General features: G+C 34.5%; 3 protein-coding genes across 3 annotated transcripts; 2 read left to right on the top strand and 1 right to left on the bottom strand.

Annotated features, from left to right (window-relative positions):
- The first annotated feature begins 4,898 nt into the window (after nt 1-4,898).
- LOC104756591 (uncharacterized) lies at nt 4,899-6,526 on the top strand. The gene has a single exon (XM_010479199.2). The coding sequence runs from the start codon at nt 5,063-5,065 to the stop codon at nt 6,365-6,367; it is 1,305 nt and encodes a 434-aa protein (XP_010477501.1). The 5' UTR covers nt 4,899-5,062; the 3' UTR covers nt 6,368-6,526.
- Nucleotides 6,527-6,822: 296 nt separating this feature from the next.
- Nucleotides 6,823-9,782, bottom strand: LOC104756590 (phospho-2-dehydro-3-deoxyheptonate aldolase 1, chloroplastic). The gene is made up of 5 exons (XM_010479198.3): nt 9,046-9,782; nt 8,684-8,961; nt 7,964-8,240; nt 7,631-7,876; nt 6,823-7,277 (listed from the first exon to the last, which is right to left on the bottom strand). The coding sequence occupies exons 1-5, from the start codon at nt 9,541-9,543 to the stop codon at nt 7,020-7,022; spliced, it is 1,557 nt and encodes a 518-aa protein (XP_010477500.1). The 5' UTR covers nt 9,544-9,782; the 3' UTR covers nt 6,823-7,019.
- A 4,664-nt stretch (nt 9,783-14,446) lies between these two features.
- Nucleotides 14,447-18,042, top strand: UGT85A1 (UDP-Glycosyltransferase superfamily protein). Its single transcript, XM_010479197.3, has 2 exons — nt 14,447-15,209; nt 16,912-18,042. The coding sequence occupies exons 1-2, from the start codon at nt 14,693-14,695 to the stop codon at nt 17,859-17,861; spliced, it is 1,467 nt and encodes a 488-aa protein (XP_010477499.3). The 5' UTR covers nt 14,447-14,692; the 3' UTR covers nt 17,862-18,042.
- Nucleotides 18,043-18,448: the final 406 nt, after the last annotated feature.

Here is an 18,448-nt window from a genome sequence, read left to right as displayed (position 1 = left end):
AAATTGTGAAGAAAAAATATAAATAAAATATAGTGAAAAGACACAACTCTACAATGAATAGATACAACCATTTGAATTTAAAAAAAACAAATAAAAACAAGTTTTTTACGAAATGGTATTATGAAAAGTTGCAACTATTGTATTTGCACTTGATTATACCTACAAACTCATATAAACTGCTTTTAAATAGAAGACATCTTTATTACCATATTCAAAAGTTAAATCCAAAAGCTCACTATATAATCCATCTAACTCTTCGAAAAAAACTCTAGGTATTTTCATTAAATTTTTATGTATAAAATTAACTAAAAGTTGTAAATTAGATTCATCATTCCAAAAATCTTTTGTTAAATCAAGAATTGGAGGAATTTCTTTACTTTTAAAAGAATGAGTGCTAGAGAATAATTTAGAGAGCAGGGGTAAAAACCATTGAGATTGAAATTTTATATTATTTTGTGTCATGACAAAAAAATGAAAACAGTTCAAACAAATAAATATATATATATTTCAAAAGATACGAGTATTCGAATAGACACAACTCTACAATGAACAACTACAATTTTACAAAATATACTGTTACAATGAACAATTGCAACTTTTTGTAAAACATACAATTTAAAATTTCTACAGATTTTTTTTAGAAAATTATCCAAAAGGTAAGATTGAAAAAACACAACTTTAATGGCATTTATTTGGATTGCTATTATATATAGAGGAATTTCTTGACTTTAAAAAAAATGAATGTTAGAAAATAATTTAGAATGTAAAAACAGTTGAGATTGAAATTTTAGTTGATTTTGTTTCATAGCCAAAAAAAATGAAAACAGTTCAAATAGACAAATATATATATATATATATAGATTTCAAACGATACGAATGTTCCAATCAACACAACTTTACAGTCAACAATTGTACATTTTCATAAATAACCGTTTTAATGATCCATCACGATTTTTCAGAAAATATCTAAAAGGTACGATTGAAAAAACACAACTGTTGGTCGCATTTTTTCAGATTGTTATTATTATATAGAAAGGTACGATTGAAAAAACACAACTGTTGGTCGCATTTTTTCAAATTGTTATTATTATATAGATTATGGGTTATATTAATATGCTAGGAAAATATTTATCTACAAGGTGTCTTCCATGAAAATAAAATTTTGATTTATAAAGTACCCATAAAATATTTTCCTTTTCCATAGACATCAAAATTTTGTTATTATATATTAAAGTACCCATATATATATATATATATATATTGCAATAATTTTTTTACTTCTTATATTTTCACATTTGAAAGATTAAAAATTATATATTAACAAACAAAACTAAGATTTTTTGTGAGGAGGCAAAGAATACTAAATTTTGTTTAAAGCTAAATCTTATTCTAAAGTGATTTTATGTAGCGAAAACTATTAGCATATTTTTTAAGGAAGTAAAATAATCATACTATTTGGACATTTGATTGGTAGATAAAAACATTTAAACATCCTACAATTCTTGTCTAAAACTTAGGTATTTAAATATTTTTGTATTTAAGCTTCTCAACTAGATACTATGGGATTCTCAAATTCTCTTTTATCAAAAAGATTTTCATGCAGCTTAGTTAACTCTTTAATGGTTAAGATTGACAACTTTCCTTCCTGCTAGCTATTCAATTTCTTGAATATAACTCTAAAATTTAATTTAATTTCCTTATTTTTTCTCTTTGTATTTTCCTCAACCAACATTATATCATTGATTTAACTATCTTTCATTCGATAGTGAACAAAACTCTGATTTTTTTTCATGTATAAAAATTTATTTCTCTACGAATGTAGGAATTTGGCTAATGGGCCGGCCAGTTGTGGCCTAATAGTTGACAAAATTTTTTTTTTATTTCTCTAAGAACACACTTTCATGAATTTCTCTACAATATTAACGAAATTCCTAGTCACTACTGTAACCCTTCAAATTGTTGAGACAATTCTAACGCCTAAACCATATGTTCATATCATCATGGTTTATTCTAAGAGGACAAAACAAATCTTTAGTTTTACTCTCAATATATTTTTTTTTCTTTGGTGATGCATCTACTTACTTAAAGAATACATCAACATGTTCTAAACCTCTCTAGATTTCTTATATAAATATTGAAATTTTTTGTGATATGATGTAACACCCGTGTCCCGAAATAAATGGAAAAATTTGTGTGTATGTCGGGAATTGGAGTGAAACCGGTTTAATTTTAGTTGGTTTATTAAGTTGGTTGAGTTATTAATTAAATTAGAACTGGTTTAGCTAAATTTTGGTTTAATCGAATTAAACCAAGGAAACCCTATCGTTCCCTTTAAAAAACAGTCTACGCCTATTTTTCTTCTCCTCACGTGGGGTCGATGGTCGTCGCCACCATAGAGATGGAAGGAGAGAGAGAAGCTCGATGGTGGTAAGAGGAAGAGAAGGGATGAGTTCGGTTTTGGGGTTAGAGAAAGAGTTAAACTATGGGTCGTGAGAGGAGAGAGGGGCGAGGTGGTGTTGGCGTGTGATGAAGAGGGGATCGAGACTGACCCTCGTTGCGTACAGCTTGTGCCGTCGTGTGTAACGTTTTCACCGGAGAGTAAACCGGTGATGCCGAGAAAGGTAACTGGCTTAGCTCGATTGTGTTGTCGTTGTGGTTTGTTGTGTTGAATATTGAATCGGGAGCATAAATCACATGAACTAGAAATCTCTGCATAATGAAAGTCTAGAACCGGAAGCTTATTTGTCGTGGAATTGAGGGTCGTAGACTTGTGTGACTGATGTTCATGTGTCGTGTAGTGGAGGTGGTTCGTGAGGTTTGTTGGTTGGTTTAGAAGTTGTTATTAAACCAAACCCGATTAGGTTATCGTGAGTGTTTGTGGTTGTTGTGGTACAGTTTTCAGTGAGATGTGGTCGTTATAGAAAAGTGAGGGAAAGGGGAAGAGAAGAGAGAGAGAGCCATGATGAGAGGAGAGAGAAGTTACGTTCCGGAGATGGTGCAAACCATTGATGGATCTGGTTAGTCCTACCATGGCTGTGGGAAGCTTCTTTGGTGGTGGAAGAACAAGGCCGGAGTAAATAGTACTGAAGAAGAGTAAGAGAGTGGAAGAAGGTTGGAGATAAAGGCAGTGTGGAGGAGCCGACTTTGGAGGCTCGTCGGTGCCGGATCCGACATTGGTTTGGAAAGATGATGTTATTGGCGTGATCTCCAACAAGCCAAGAGTGCATAGCAATTGGCGGATTGTTATTCAGAGCTAAATTGAAGGAGTTATGCTCGTGACTTCCTGGACAAGTAATTGCTGGAAAGGTGACTGCTGCTAAATGGTGCAATTTATGCTAAGTATGGAACATGTGCGTTTCCGAGTTCCGGTTTTGCGAGGATGATTCCCGTCTAACCAGATGGAATCAGCTCACGATTTAAGAGTCTATAGAAAGGTCTCTCATTCTAGAAACTATAGCTGCTGACGGAGCTTGATTTGGGGTTATAATCAGGAGGTTATGGACGTTTCTTTCTGGTCCAGTAATTGCAGATCTAGAAGCCTAGAAACAGTTCGTGTAGGCCTCGAATGGGAAATCAAAACTTGTTTGATCTCCACGAAATTTGGTACATAGCTGCATTAAACTACTGGCTAGGTATTGAACGGTGGGATTGCGTTTCTAACGGTTAGTTTGTGTTTTATTTGAGTAATTACATAATCTTTTGTATGGATTGAATTATGTTGAGTTGTGTTGTTGGTTGAACCAACAAGTTCGGTTTGAGCTGGAACCTCCGTAAGCTTATGGAGCAAGGTCATTGTGGTTGTAGAACCAATTTAGAGCTCAAGAGTGTCGGGTTAAAGCTAAGACGGTGAATTGATGGATTCATCGGAGAAGTGTTTTCCGTGGCTGGACAGAATAAAGTATTCCAGCCCACCTCTCTTGTTACTCGGTCGCTAGGGGTGGTTGGTTGTGCGACTCAATAACTAGATGAGGTGGTGTTTGGAATATATGCTTAAGTGGTTTGTTCGGGTGGATCACGAAGTGGCCAGTTGGAGGAGTAATCAGAGTCTATAAATGTAAAATGCTTGTGGAGCTGAAGTACGTTTGTATGATTACTATTAGTAGCTGCAGAGTATGAAATAGTTTGCTTTAGCTAGTATTTGTGGAACTTTTTGTAAGAAGCGGTTAACGCCGGTTGTCTTGTCGGAATTATGGGGTTCCAGTGAGATTGTTTCCCGTATGTCTGGTATGAGGATTAGGAATCCGGGTGCGGTTGTTTCATATGAAAAGGAATAAAAGACATGGAAGATGTTTCAAATTCCTCTTTAATTTTAAATATGTTTGCTTTTAGTTTAGGTGCTTTTAATTTGGGTTGACATGTGACACTCTCTCCACTGCTAGCATGTCACTCATATAAAGAGAGTTAAGCAACTTTCATAGTATAGATTTTAATCGTTACTCGTTTACAGAAATTTCATAATACCTTGTTTATATGTACTGTTTGTAAACATTTGATTACTTTTTGTATCTTGTTTATATGTATATACATATTAACACATTTCCAAAAAAATCTATTCAACATTGTAGTTTATGGTAAACAAGTAACTTTAATTTTTTCTTTAATGATATGCCAAACAATGAAAATTTAAAAGCTCATTTAATAATTGAAAATTTTAACTTTATGTGAAATAAATAAACATTGTAATTTATGAATATACAATTTATATTTATTAAAAATAATACAATTATATACAAATAATTCAAGTCTTCACGTGTAATTTTGCGCGGATCTGACTCTTAATTCAATTTAAAAGATTATCTAAAATATTTAATATACAATTTATCAAATTTAAAAGATTACCTAAAATATATAAAATACAAAAGATCATTGACTTGCTATCCAGACCACTTATTACATTTTACAAATCATGTTTTTTATGGGAATCTAATTAATGAATTCCTAGATAGATATGAAGAACATATATTATATATACCTATTAAATTTGTGAGTGGAAGACATAAGCAAATTAGGAAAAATAAGAGAAAGTCAAAAAAAGAAGCCATAATTACCAATTTACTTCCCAATGGATCTTGACCAGAACCAAGCTAACATTGTTTCCCCTGAGCGTTCAAGACCAAAACCTACCCGTGAACGTTCAAAACGGAAACTTACCCCTGAACCTTCAAGTCCAAAACCTACTTGTGAACGTTCAAAACGGAAACCTACCCCAGAGAGTTCAAATCAGACACGTATCCGTGACCGTGAGTATTATAATTATACAAGACGGATACCTCAGAATGTTGGGGCGCAGATCATCAAAATCGATAAAAACTATTTTATGAAGACGGTTCTTCGCCTCACCGGCTGTCCTCAGAAACGTCATCTCGATATGTTCCGTCCTCGACCACTTACTGTTGACAATCGCCGGCCAAGTATCATTCATACGACTACTGTACATAATCCATTCCTCACTGACGTGACCACCTCAGCTGTTGCATCCTGGTCTCGAACGTCTCGGCCGTCTCTACTGTCCCAACCATTGTTTCCGCCACCGGTTTTGCCTCGAGAGAAAGAAGCGAGGGAAGCTAAGATGGCTGCTACCTTGAAGAACTTTGAGAATAATCTGATGGAAGACGATACGAACCAGGAACAGTTCTCTGGGTTGTGGTCTCCGTTGGCTTCTTTGGTCCCAAATGGTGATGTGCACCAACAACGTGAGAGCATTCCACCACCACCACCACCGGTTCCTGTTTTGCCAGATTCTCGAAACGATCAAGGATCAGAGAACATTCCACCACCACCAATTCCGACGAGTGCACCTGTCGGATCTTTAGAATGGTATAGGTCTTCTATCAATCTATTGAAGAACAGTCCAATACCATCGGTTCCAACGAGTGCACCGACCGGATCATTAGACATGCCAAGTGCTCCGAACGGTCTACTCTCTTCGGCCTTGTCGCCTCCAATTCAACCAGTTTCAGAGACTTTACCGTTGTGGAGTGTAGACTTTCCCAATCCTCTCAGTGATATACGAGAGGAGAACGTTCCACCACCAGCTCCTGTGACTTCCTCGTTATGGAGTCAAGAGTGGCCCCATTTTTCCAATGATCTACAACTTGAGAACGTTTCGGCAACTTCATTGTTCGGGAGTCAAGACTTGCCCAATTCTACGAACGATCAACAACTGGAGAACGTTCAACCATTGGTTCCAGCGACTTCACCGTTAATAAATCTAGACTGGCTCAACGATCCTTTGAACGATCTTCAAAGGGAGAGCATTCTCCTGGATTGGCCCTATTCACCGACCAATATAACTTTCCCGACCTTCATGTTGTCTCCAACCTTTCTGCCTTCGCCAACGACCGGGCTGCTTCCAAACATTAACTAGTGTTTCTTTTTTCCTTTCATCGTTGGTGTTTTTCGTTTTTATTAACTTCTGCTGCTTTTGGGTCTGGTGGTTTTTCTTTTGCTATTTTTTTTTTATATGTGACAACCTCTTTGTAATCTTTGCTTCTTAATTCTTATATAGTATGTCGTACTTTGAATATTCTAGCAAGCTACCATATTCTAGGCCCCAGCAGATCTCTTATCACAAGCATTCGGGAGGGTTCCAAATAAAATAATTTTCTATGGTTGGACTTTAAGAGACTTGGCCTCCACTTTGTCTCCAAATGAATGATTGTTCCAGAATCCAGATCATATCTTGACTATGACGTGCATCTCTTACTTGGTAAATAAATTGCAAACACAAACTTGTTTTAGTTTTGTTTTCTTTTGTTTAAGTGGTTAGGATTAAAACCCAAACATTTAGTTCAATATACACAAAACTGTTTACAACATTAGTAAAATTCAACCGTCCATAATTTTATTAAATCCAAAATGGAAGTAATACTCACTAACAACATTAAAAAACAAAACCTTAAGCGTTCTATTGACCCAAGATTTGAATCAAAAGATAAAATGGGATCGTATTGAGTTCTCACACACACACATTTATATGTAGATAGATAGATATTACTTATAAGCACAAGTTTATTTGATTAGACGGAAAAAGCCTGTTGAGACTTGATGCGTCTCTTTCTAAGACGTTCGGCGATGATGAAGGAGAGCTCGAGAGACTGTGAAGCATTAAGACGGGGGTCACAGTGAGTGTGGTAACGTGAGCCCAAGTCGTCGAAGGTGACTGTGCGTGAACCACCGATGCACTCGGTCACGTTCTGACCAGTCATCTCTAAGTGAACTCCTCCCGGGTGGCTCCCTTCTTGCTCGTGTACGTCGAAGAACGCCCTCACTTCAGCCTATATTATTATCAAATGTACAAGAATAACTCATTTGCTTTGATAGTATTTCTACTAATTAGAGAAACAAATTATCGAAATCAAACAATTATGAGCTATATTTTAGTAGTTTCATTTTTTTAAACTTCTTAGGACCACCACCTAACTTGAAAAAAGCAGTTGTGTCAACTTTGGCCCAACCAAACTCTGATTTTTTGTAACCTTTCGCTATCTCACCTACTACCATAATCATCATATACTAAAATACTTTGGAAAAAAACAAAATTATTTCTATTTCTACCACTTGCAATGATGAAAAGAACCTAAACAGTATAACAAGTTGTAACCAATAGGGAGTGTTTTATAAAACGTACCAAGATGGCGTCAAAGGGACGAGTCTTTAGACCACAAGGAGCCTTAATAGTGTTTCCGTGCATTGGATCACTGACCCAAGTCACAATCTGTCCAGCGCGTCGCACAGCTCTGATCAAATGAGGAAGCTTCACTCTCATATTCTCTGCTCCCATTCTTGTGATTATAGTAATCCTTCCAGGCTTATTGTCAGCATTCAAGATCTCAATAAGCTTCACTAGCTCCTTTGGATCCATCTTATCACTCACCTAAACACCATCACAAAGATCTCAATCAGTCTCACTAGGGTAAAACTAAAACCTTGATGAAAGAAGAATAAGAGTTTAAAAACAAACCTTGATTCCAAGAGGATTAGCAACACCTCTTAAGAACTCAACGTGGGCACCGTCAAGCTGTCTGGTTCGCTCACCAACCCAAATCATATGAGCAGAACAATCATAGTAGAGACCAGAGGTCGAGTCAAGCCTTGTTAGTGATTGTTCATAAGGCAAGAGCAAACACTCATGGGAAGTCCAGAAGTCAGTTGTTTGCATTATGGGATGATCGAGCGTTAGTCCAGCAGCGTGCATGAAACCGAGCGCTTCATCAACACGGTTAGCTAGTTCACGGTACCTGCCAACCCAAAAATAACAGATATCATCATCAAACATGCCCAAAATGTAGACAAAAAATAGCGAAATATCCCTACATTTACTCAATAAGGCTGAAACAATGATTAGGCTTCTCAGCTACTTAAAAGGGAAAAACTTCTTAAAACTTTTTTTTTGCATCCAACTCCATAAAGTAGACCTAACTAGTTGCATACCAAATAGCTAAATAAAGTTAGGTATACAAAAAGTGAGCACTGAATCAAATATAAACCAACAAAAGCAATAATAAGGATGTAGTCAGTACTATGAATATCCTAATCTAGGCCTGACTGATTCTTACTCATAACAACCAAACAACCAAACAATAGTATCTTAGTCATGACTACTTGCATCCACTAGACAGAAACAATCTCAAGCATCTAACTTTATGGCAGTTCCTTAAAGCTTTTAATGTGTTTTTGTTACCTGTCTCCTTGCTCACTACGTTCAGTGAAATCAAGATTCCATTGAGTAACTCTCTGCATAGCAGCATAACCACCAGTAGCAAAAGCTCTCAAAAGATTCAAAGTAGCAGCAGATTGACAATAAGCTCTAATCATCCTCTGTGGATCAGGGATCCTCGATTTCGAATCAAACGCATCTCCATTAATGTTATCTCCTCTGTAACTCGGCAACTTCACTCCATCTTTCACCTCAAACGAATCCGATCTCGGCTTCGCAAATTGACCCGCCATTCTCCCAACCTACAACAATTACTCAAATCTCAATACACAAACAAAAAAAATCCAAACTTTATCTTAATCAAATCAAAAAGTTTCAATCTTTACCTTAACAACAGGGACTTGGCCACCAAACATCAACACAGCACCCATCTGAAGAAGGATCCTGAAAGTGTCACGAATGTTATTGGCATTGAACTCTTTGAAACTCTCAGCACAATCTCCTCCTTGTAACAGAAACGCTTCACCCATGGCAGCTTGTCCTAAACGCTCCTCGAGCAATCTAGCTTCTCCGGCGAACACGATCGGAGGAAAAGCTTCGATCGTCTGAAGCACGGCTTCGAGCTCAGCCAAATCTGGATACTCCGGTTGTTGTAAAGCCGTCTTGTTCCTCCAGCTCTCTGGTGCCCATTTACCTTTACCCACATTAACACCAACGGTCTTCGTCAACGCTGCCGGAGTCGGAGTCGCCGCCGATGACGTTTTTGGGTCGGTTTGTACGGCGGAGATCCGGAAGGATGTGGGTTTTTGGACGGCGGAGGAACGGTGGTTGATCATCGATGGTTTGACCGATGTTAGATTCATGCTTCCGTTCATAAGCGCCATTTTCGTATACTTTGATTAAAACAAAGTTTTTTTTTTTTTTATAATTGGGTTTGGTGTTGAGATTTCGACAAATGTGGTGTGTGTGTGTGAGAGATGTTACACGAAACCTGAGAAGAGTTAAGATGAGAATTTAAGGGTTTTATAGACGAAGCTTGGAGATGGTCTTTTTTGGTGGTGGTGGTGTTTGGTGAATGAGAGAAGAAGCCTAAATGTGTAGTTGTGGTAGGTATGTTACTTGTGAGGGTAGTTTGGTAATTCGTATTTTGGGATTGTTAGAAGGGTAAATAGGTCAATTTCGCGTGGACAATAACCGGCTAACGTGTCCGTAACCGGAAACGTATTTGGTTAGCATTGGCATGTGTTTGCCGCTAATGTTCGGTGAGAAATTTTGATCATTTTTTTAATCAAAATTTTCGTAGGTTTACAAATCTATAATTTGTTTAAAGCTTGTTTCATATAGTAGTTTATTGGAGTTAGGGAAGACTCATTTGTATTATAAAATCTTTTAATAAATTATTTATTAATTCCACAAAAATGTAACTTTTTTTAGTGACTGAATATTACGTAAAGTATCAAACATAGGTTATATAAAAAATATATATCTATATTAATATTTTTAAGTACATTTTGGTTTATACCCTTTAAGTTTTACTTATTTAATTTTTTTTTACAATATTAACTCCTAAAACAATTCCATAAATAATATTGCAGAGAAACTTAAATACTAAACTTTCTTAAATTGACTAACATTTGTTACGTTTATTGCCATAAAATTTTAATAACATTTATACATTCCGATTTTTCCAAAAAAAACTCTATCATTAAAGTTTTAACCCATTAAATCTCCAAAACTATTTTTATGGATACTAGAATCTCTCAAATTTAAATGATATACAACAGATTTTCCATAAAAAAAGTTTACAATCTCCATAATTATATTAACATTAATAAATTTCATAAACCGAAAATCCAATTATAAAATGTCACATTAAATATATTGAAAATCCCCATATAATTTGGTTTATCTTTTATTTTTTGAGGAATTACAAAAAAAAATTCTATTAATTATCATAAACTATATATATTGACATGGAAAAATTATAAACTATAAAAATATGCTAATTTGGTAAAACAATTAACATAATTAAATTTGATAAAAAACTTATTTTGATTTTTTTTACGCAAAAACTTATTTTAATTTTGGTGAGACGCATTAATCCCATATAGGGAGTTAAGTGAAATTATTTTTTTTCAAACACTTTTAGATTTTACTAGTTGATAAATGTATTACTAGACTATACATATACCACACGGTTAAAACCTTGAAAACACTACAAAAATCCTATACTTTGAATACTTATATCAGATACCTGTAAAATTTTATATTTTAAAAATTAATAAATAATAATAAAATAAAAAATAAATACAATATAAATTTTAAATTTTTAAAATTAAAAATATTGTACCACGGTGTACCGCGGGTTAAATCCTAGTTTTGTTTTAGTAAACTTGAATTTTTTGTTATCCAAATATAATTGTTGATCAAATCATGGAAGCGTATTAAATACATAAAAATAAAAATTGGAAAACAAACAACTGTTTTGTTACAACAACGTTTTGTAAAAATAAATCGAATATTTTTGTTAACCGCGTAGAGTCTTTATAATAATATAAACAAGGTGTTGGTCGTCGTCTTGTACTTATTAATTAGTATGATGGTCATGGTCATTGGTCAAGATTTAGTTTTGTTATAAAAGTTGGTCGAATGTTTTGTTATATTTTTTAAAAAAACATGTGTGTATATTTGTACATATTTGAAGCAGTAAAAAAAACAAAAAATACTGAATGAAGAGAGGTTAAAAATAGATAGAGATTCAATGAGGGCTGAGTGAAGCTCATCTCAGTATCTCACCTAACACCCGTCGTAAATGGCGGAAACCCACCATTCTACTTCGCCAACTCCCACTTTTGACATAATCTTATTTATTGTTATTTGTAATTGTTTATTGTTTCAAGTCTTCTTGATTAGGACATATTATGTTTTACCAAACCTTTTTTGGTTAGTTTTGTTAGTATTGATTTTATAAGTTGTTTCAATAGCACCCAAATCGTGCTCTAATGCATTATTCATATGTTTTACTAATGATTAGCTTCATATTTGTAAACTAAAACTGAAAATTTTCTGTATATAAAAAACATATGTTCATGCCTTCTCGTATAAAATTAAGGACCACAGTAAAGGGACCTATCCTTGATATTTGTTATAAGGTATAGAATTAGGACGTGTTTGTTGGTTTTTTGGGGTGAGAACAGAATCATGTGTTTACGCAGACTAAACAATGGAATGAAATGAAGAGCATATTCTTTTGTATTCCAAGTATAGATTGCAAGGTGGAGCCTTGAGGTGATGATGGTCAGGTAATGTCGACCCCACGGACACGGAGTCTTGTTCTTCGATATGTTCGTGGAAAGGGGAGAGAGAGAGAGAGACAAATTGTTAGGTGTGTTGACTTTGGTGGTCATGTGCTGATTACAAATATATACGAGTCATTAGTCATTGTTTCTTTCTATCCTTTCGACCTTTATAAAAATGATCATACATTTTGTAAATTGTACTTCGCTGTAAAATTGTCAAATGTATAATGTAGTATATATATACATGTAGGACCAAACATTCACGAAAGCTTGTTTGTTTCTACTCTTATTATAACCCTCCTTTTGAATTTCAAATATGTTAGTCAGATTGATTTCTTCTTGTTTTTATGCATGCATTGTCGTTCACGTACGTTTTTCTTGCGTTGTTTATTTAGTATGGAAAAAAAGCAGACACAAACAATCTATCAATATGTTAAAGAACACCTATCCAAAGACAAATTAAATCTCCCACTAAATAACCAACTTTTGTCACAAGTACCTTTTTCAAAGAGATAGAAAACAAAAACGCTCGCAGAATAACTCCACGCGAGACATAAAAACTCACTTTCAGCGTTTAAGGAATATTTAAATGGGCTAAGAAACTCCGTTGGGCCTTAGTTCAGATGACAACCCTTTTGACGCTTCCTCTTATGATTGCGGCATATTCAAAAGACACCCACGATGCAGCGCGGTTGAGCTGTCTACTTTCGTACTTTGCTATAGAATCACAAAAAAAATCTATGCGTCTACTCTGCAGTGAAGTGGTAGAGCGGTTTAACTGTAATGGTGTTTTTAAATCGGTACTAACCGCAAACCAACGATCAAAATTAGGCCGGTTTAAAAGCAGTTCCGCATTAAATTCTTTGATATTTATATTTTTCATCAAACACTATATGGGTTATTTTATCGAAAAAATGTTAGTCCAAACATAAAAAGTATAAAAAAAATACTCAAACTTTGAAAATCGTTACATCTGCAAGGGTGTGGATGGAGGAATCGATATGACTCGATCCACAAATGTAAAAGCAAATTCGTGGACAAACACCAAACCGTAGTATTGGACAAAAAAAAAATGGGACAAGAAGGACAAAGATATAAACGTAATTTTTACCAAAAAAAAAAAAAAGATATAAACGTAAATTGGGTGTAATAAAGGTTACTAAGGAAAGAAAGGAAAATAACAATGTTGTTTTTGGAATTTGTAGTGGAAATCTAGAGGTTCTCCTTTTTATGAGTGCATCCTCTTCTTCTTTGTGTCTGCTCATTTAGCCATTAATGTATTTGCATCCAAACAAAAGGCCATTAATATTAGCTATTAATTTTAATATTTTATTCTGAACTTTAAATTATGAAATTAATCAGTTAATGCTAAGACTTTACCATTTGATTCTTTTTATCATTGATCTTTTGCCATTTAACCTATTCATAAGCCAAATATTTAAATCTCCTTGGAATCATAGAATGGTGCACCTCTGGTAGAATTTATCTTGTGCGAGATCTGATACCAACCAAGAGCTATTCGAATTTGGTTAGAAATTGTATCCAAATTTTGAAGTCAAAGTCATGCATCAACTTGGCTACAATTTGTATCCAAATTGAGTTTGTCAAGAAACTTACATTACATCTCTATTTACTTATTTGTCACACAACGTAAGCGTGAGATTTTATCTTTTACAGTTTTATTCTGTCATGAATTTTCTTTTTGTAAATGGAAAGATGATTAAATATTTTCTGCAAAAAAATCTCATATTTACCAATTTACACTTTTACCCTTCATATACAGAAAATGCAGATTAATCTTATGAACTCTAGAATATTACGTAATATAATCTTTATACATATTTTCTCACCGTTTTATAATCACTTAAGTATATTAGACTTTCAAAACTTTTAATTTATAAACTTGTCATAAAAAATGCTTCATTTTGATATACTATTTATCATTACTTCATGAATTTGACAGTGATAACGATAGATTAAATATATTATTTTTGGAGAACATAATTTGTCAAAAGTAAAGGACAAATAGTATTTGGAGGACAACACATAATTTTGCAAAAATAATTCCAGAACCTTAAATGGTTCCAAAATTATTAAATTTCGGAGAAAAACCAAAGGTTTTGGTGAGAGGTGAAATCTAATTGAAAATGAAGGTCCACACCCTAGTCAATCGTGAACTTATTGCTTTATTTGACATAATTACCTCCTTATTAATTATGGACCAATATAATACGGAGAGAGTAATAAATTCAGTTAAAGCGAAACGTTGAAAACTGTAAATTAAGCAGAGAGTATAGTAAATTCAAATTAATGAGTCGGCATACCCTCGCAAGCTAAAAAGATAGGCACATGTGCCTTGGAAGGCAAACTTGGAACCTCATCTGGTGCCACGGAAACCTATTTTGTTGCACTAATCCCTAAAAGATTAGGTTTAGGTCCATTCGTAGCAGGTTGGCTTACGCTCAGCTTGTAGATGAACATTGTCTTTAATACGATTATTAGTTATTACAAATATATCGACAAATACTTATACCAGCCTCGAAAGGTGCTCATGGCAGGTTTGGATACTATTCATACGTGACGTAATTTGTGGGCAAGAAGTTATTAGTCTGACCTCTCTCTTTTCTTCGTTCCCTATAAAATGGGGTATGTCAAAGACAAACCAAAACTCACATTTGTTTATTACAAAAAAGAAGAGACTCACAATTGACTACACGCGGAAGAGAGAAAGAAAATGGGGTCTCATGTCGCTCTTAACGCACAAAAACCACACGTAGTTTGCGTTCCCTATCCGGCTCAAGGCCACATCAACCCTATGATGAAAGTGGCTAAACTCCTCCACGCCAGAGGCTTCCACGTCACCTTCGTCAACACCGTATACAACCATAACCGTTTCCTCCGTTCTCATGGGTCTATTGCCCTCGACGGACTCCATTCGTTCCGGTTTGAGTCCATTCCTGACGGTCTACCGGAGACCGATATGGACACCACGCAGGACATAACAGCCCTTTGCGAGTCCACAATGAAGAACTGTCTCGTTCCGTTCCAGGAGCTTCTTCAACGGATCAATGCCGGAGATGATGCTCCCCCCGTGAGCTGTATTCTATCCGACGGTGTTATGAGCTTTACGCTTGATGCTGCGGAGGAGCTTGGAGTCCCGGAGGTTCTTTTTTGGACAACCAGTGGTTGTGCGTTCTTGAGTTATCTACACTTTTATCTCTTCATTGAGAAGGGTATAACTCCGCTAAAAGGTACATGTTCTTACATTGATTATTGATTTAGTTTATAAAATTAAATTTAACGTAAGAAATCTTAAGAGACTACGACGAGCACGGTGACTTTTTAATCAACGAGATCGATTTTTTTTTTTCTTTTCTTTTCGGAAAGGGTTTAAGATCGTTTGTATGTATACTATCCACTTTTGCTATCACATTTACCAAAGAGCAATATATAGACTATAAGATCCGAATTGATCCATGCGTACGAACGAGACCGGCCATCCAAGATGGTAATTTTATTATTTATACTAAACTTTATACAGTTGTAGCCTAGGTTTTTAAGCTTTTCCAAATAGTATTAAGATGAAAGGTAGGGAGATATCATCCAAACATTAATACTTCCGGTTTCATAAATAGTGTCATTTTGATAATATTTATTTGTTTCAAAATAAGTGTTATTTTTAAAATTTCAACGTAAAGTTTAATATAAAATTCCAACTTTAACCTCACATCGATTAAAAATATCAAAAGTCAATTCAAATTTAAAAGGTATTAAAGATAATTTAATATATTTTCCTAATTTATGTGAAAATGTCAAAATGACACTTATTATGAAACGTTTTAAAGGTTTGTATCAAAATTTGTTTGAAAACTGTCAAAATAAATGATACTAAATTTGTGTGAAAAGTGTCAAAATTCATAAATGTTTTGAAATGTTTTCAATTTCATAAGTTTGCAGTTTTCTTTAAATTTGTTTTTATGCGAATTTTTAATAAGAGGAGATATGTGATATCACCCTTGATTTATTTTAAAATTTATTAAATGATATACTTATAGCACGTGGTTTTCCATAATTTCTATTATTTCCCCAAAAAGCCAAACATAAATCATAAAGTACTATAAAGAAAATTCGCAAAAATCATATTGACCCAAAAAACAAAACATAAATCATAATAGTTTTGATATTTTGAAACTTGAAAGTATTCATTAATAGTTGTGAAAAGCCTCAAAATATTATAAAGTAATATTTTAAAATAGTAGTAACAAATACTCCATCTGTTTCAAAATATAAGATGTTTTGAGTAAAAACACGCAGATTAAGAAATGACTATTTTAAAAAAGTTCAGATCAAATATAAACAAAATTGCATAATACAAAATATTAAACTAATCTAAAAGTTACATAGAAACTTGAAAACATCATATATTATGAAACAAAAAAAATTTCTCTAAAATATTTTATATTATAAAACAGAAGGAGTAATAGATAAAGGGAGGTTGTTTGTTGTGTAAAGATTTTTTTCGTTTGTTTGGAGGCTCCAACTTTTTTTGATGATCTTTAAACACACAGGTGCATAAACATGGAAATCTGACTACGTAACAAAGATATAACTAATATATTTGAGTAATATATATCCAAACATGAAACTCTGAAAAAAAAGAAAATAAATAACTCCTTCGGGTCATATTCATAATCATAACTCATTCTGGCCCTTAAGATGAACGCGACTACTGTTAGGCCAATAATATCATTGTCCAGGGACCATGCCATTCTGTCATTCGGTCATATTCATAACTATTTCTGGCTCTGTAAGTACACAATGAATGCCGTGGCCTATATCGTTGAGTCATATAGACGTACATTAAATTGTGTGTAAAATGGTTATTTTATTTTTCTTAATTAGTATCAGGAAACTAATCTTTTTATTAATAAATAATAGTGATTGATTTGGCAGATGAGAGTTACTTGACGAAGGAGCACTTAGACACGGTTATAGATTTTATACCGACTATGACGAATCTAAAACTAAAGGATATACCTAGCTTCGTACGAACCACAGATCCTGATGATTTTATGCTCAAATTCGCCATCCGGGAGACCGAGCGATCCAAACGTGCTTCTGCTATCATTCTAAACACATTTGATGACCTTGAGCATGGCGTTATCCAGGCTATGCAATCTCTTTTACCGCCGGTTTATGCAGTTGGACCGCTTCACCTCTTAGCAAACCGGGAGATTGAAGAAGGTAGTGAGGTTGGAATGATGAATTCAAATTTATGGAAAGAGGAGATGGAGTGTTTGGAATGGCTTGATACAAAGCCTCAAAACAGTGTCATTTATATTAACTTTGGGAGCATAACGGTTTTGAGTCCGAAGCAGTTCGTGGAGTTTGCTTGGGGTTTGGCGGGAAGCGGGAAAGAGTTTTTATGGGTGATCCGGCCGGATTTAGTAACCGGAGAGGAGGCGATGGTTCCACCGGAGTTTTTAACTGAGACCGCAGACCGGAGATTGTTAGCGAGTTGGTGTCCTCAAGAGAAAGTTCTTTCCCATCCAGCGGTTGGAGGGTTCTTGACGCATTGCGGGTGGAACTCGATATTGGAAAGTCTTTCATGTGGAGTTCCTATGGTGTGTTGGCCATTTTTCGCAGACCAGCAAATGAATTGTAAGTTTTGTTGTGACGAGTGGGAGGTTGGGATCGAGACAGGTGGAGATGTGAAGAGAGATGAGGTTGAGGCGGTGGTTAGAGAGGTCATGGATGGAGATAAGGGAAAGAAGATGAGAGAGAAGGCGGTGGAGTGGCGGCGCTTGGCAGAGGAAGCGACGGGACATAAACTTGGCTCCTCCATTGTGAATTTTGAGACGGTTGTTAGCAAGTTTCTTTTGGGACAAAAATCACAGGATTAAACTGTTTGTAATGATCAAGTAAGGGTTTTTTCTTGTTTCTATCATGTGTTTCATTTAATAAGATGTTATAGAATTTCTTCTTTATGTTTCACTTTATTTTATAGTTTTTTTGTGTTTTGTTTGTCAAACTATTTTTTTTCTTTTTTCTTATATTTTATATATTAAATTATGTGTTTTAGTTGATTCATCGTATAAATTGAAACAGTGGAGTAACAGATGGATCGATGTTTATGATTTTCGAATGTGTTACCGATATTTCATCAGTCAAAAGAAGATGATTTCTAAACAAAAAAATCACATCAGATTGGCGAAAATGATAAAGATGATAAAGTATTTCGCGACGCGTAATTTGCTTTATAATTTTTTTGTCACTCAAATCATTGATTGTATTTGTAATCTCATCTATGATCATGTATACTTTGATTCATATTAATAAAAATGGCGTAGATGTTAAAAAAAAAAAAAAATTGAAACGGTGGAGTATATCGTATGCTAGTACATTGGATTGGTAAATAACGAACATTGGTATGCCTTGCCTTATCACATGCCTTGTCATCACAAATATATGAACTCATAATTGAAAACCT

The sequence above is a fragment of the Camelina sativa genome, chromosome 17 (assembly GCF_030686135.1).
Source record: "Camelina sativa cultivar CO46 ecotype springtype chromosome 17, ASM3068613v1".
Lineage (NCBI taxonomy): Eukaryota > Viridiplantae > Streptophyta > Magnoliopsida > Brassicales > Brassicaceae > Camelina > Camelina sativa.
Note: the sequence above shows the minus strand (reverse complement) of the source record. Positions and strands in the feature narration are given on the sequence as shown.

Coding starts and splice junctions, on each gene's coding strand:
- LOC104756591 (XM_010479199.2), top strand. CDS start 5,063: ATGGATCTTGACCAGAACCAAGCTAACATTGTTTCCCCTGAGCGTTCA.
- LOC104756590 (XM_010479198.3), bottom strand. CDS start 9,543: ATGGCGCTTATGAACGGAAGCATGAATCTAACATCGGTCAAACCATCG. Junction 8,241..8,683: donor CGTAGTGAGCAAGGAGACAG/GTAACAAAAACA, acceptor TTGGGTTGGCAG/GTACCGTGAACTAGCTAACC. Junction 7,278..7,630: donor GTCCCTTTGACGCCATCTTG/GTACGTTTTATA, acceptor ATAATAATATAG/GCTGAAGTGAGGGCGTTCTT.
- UGT85A1 (XM_010479197.3), top strand. CDS start 14,693: ATGGGGTCTCATGTCGCTCTTAACGCACAAAAACCACACGTAGTTTGC. Junction 15,210..16,911: donor GGGTATAACTCCGCTAAAAG/GTACATGTTCTT, acceptor TTGATTTGGCAG/ATGAGAGTTACTTGACGAAG.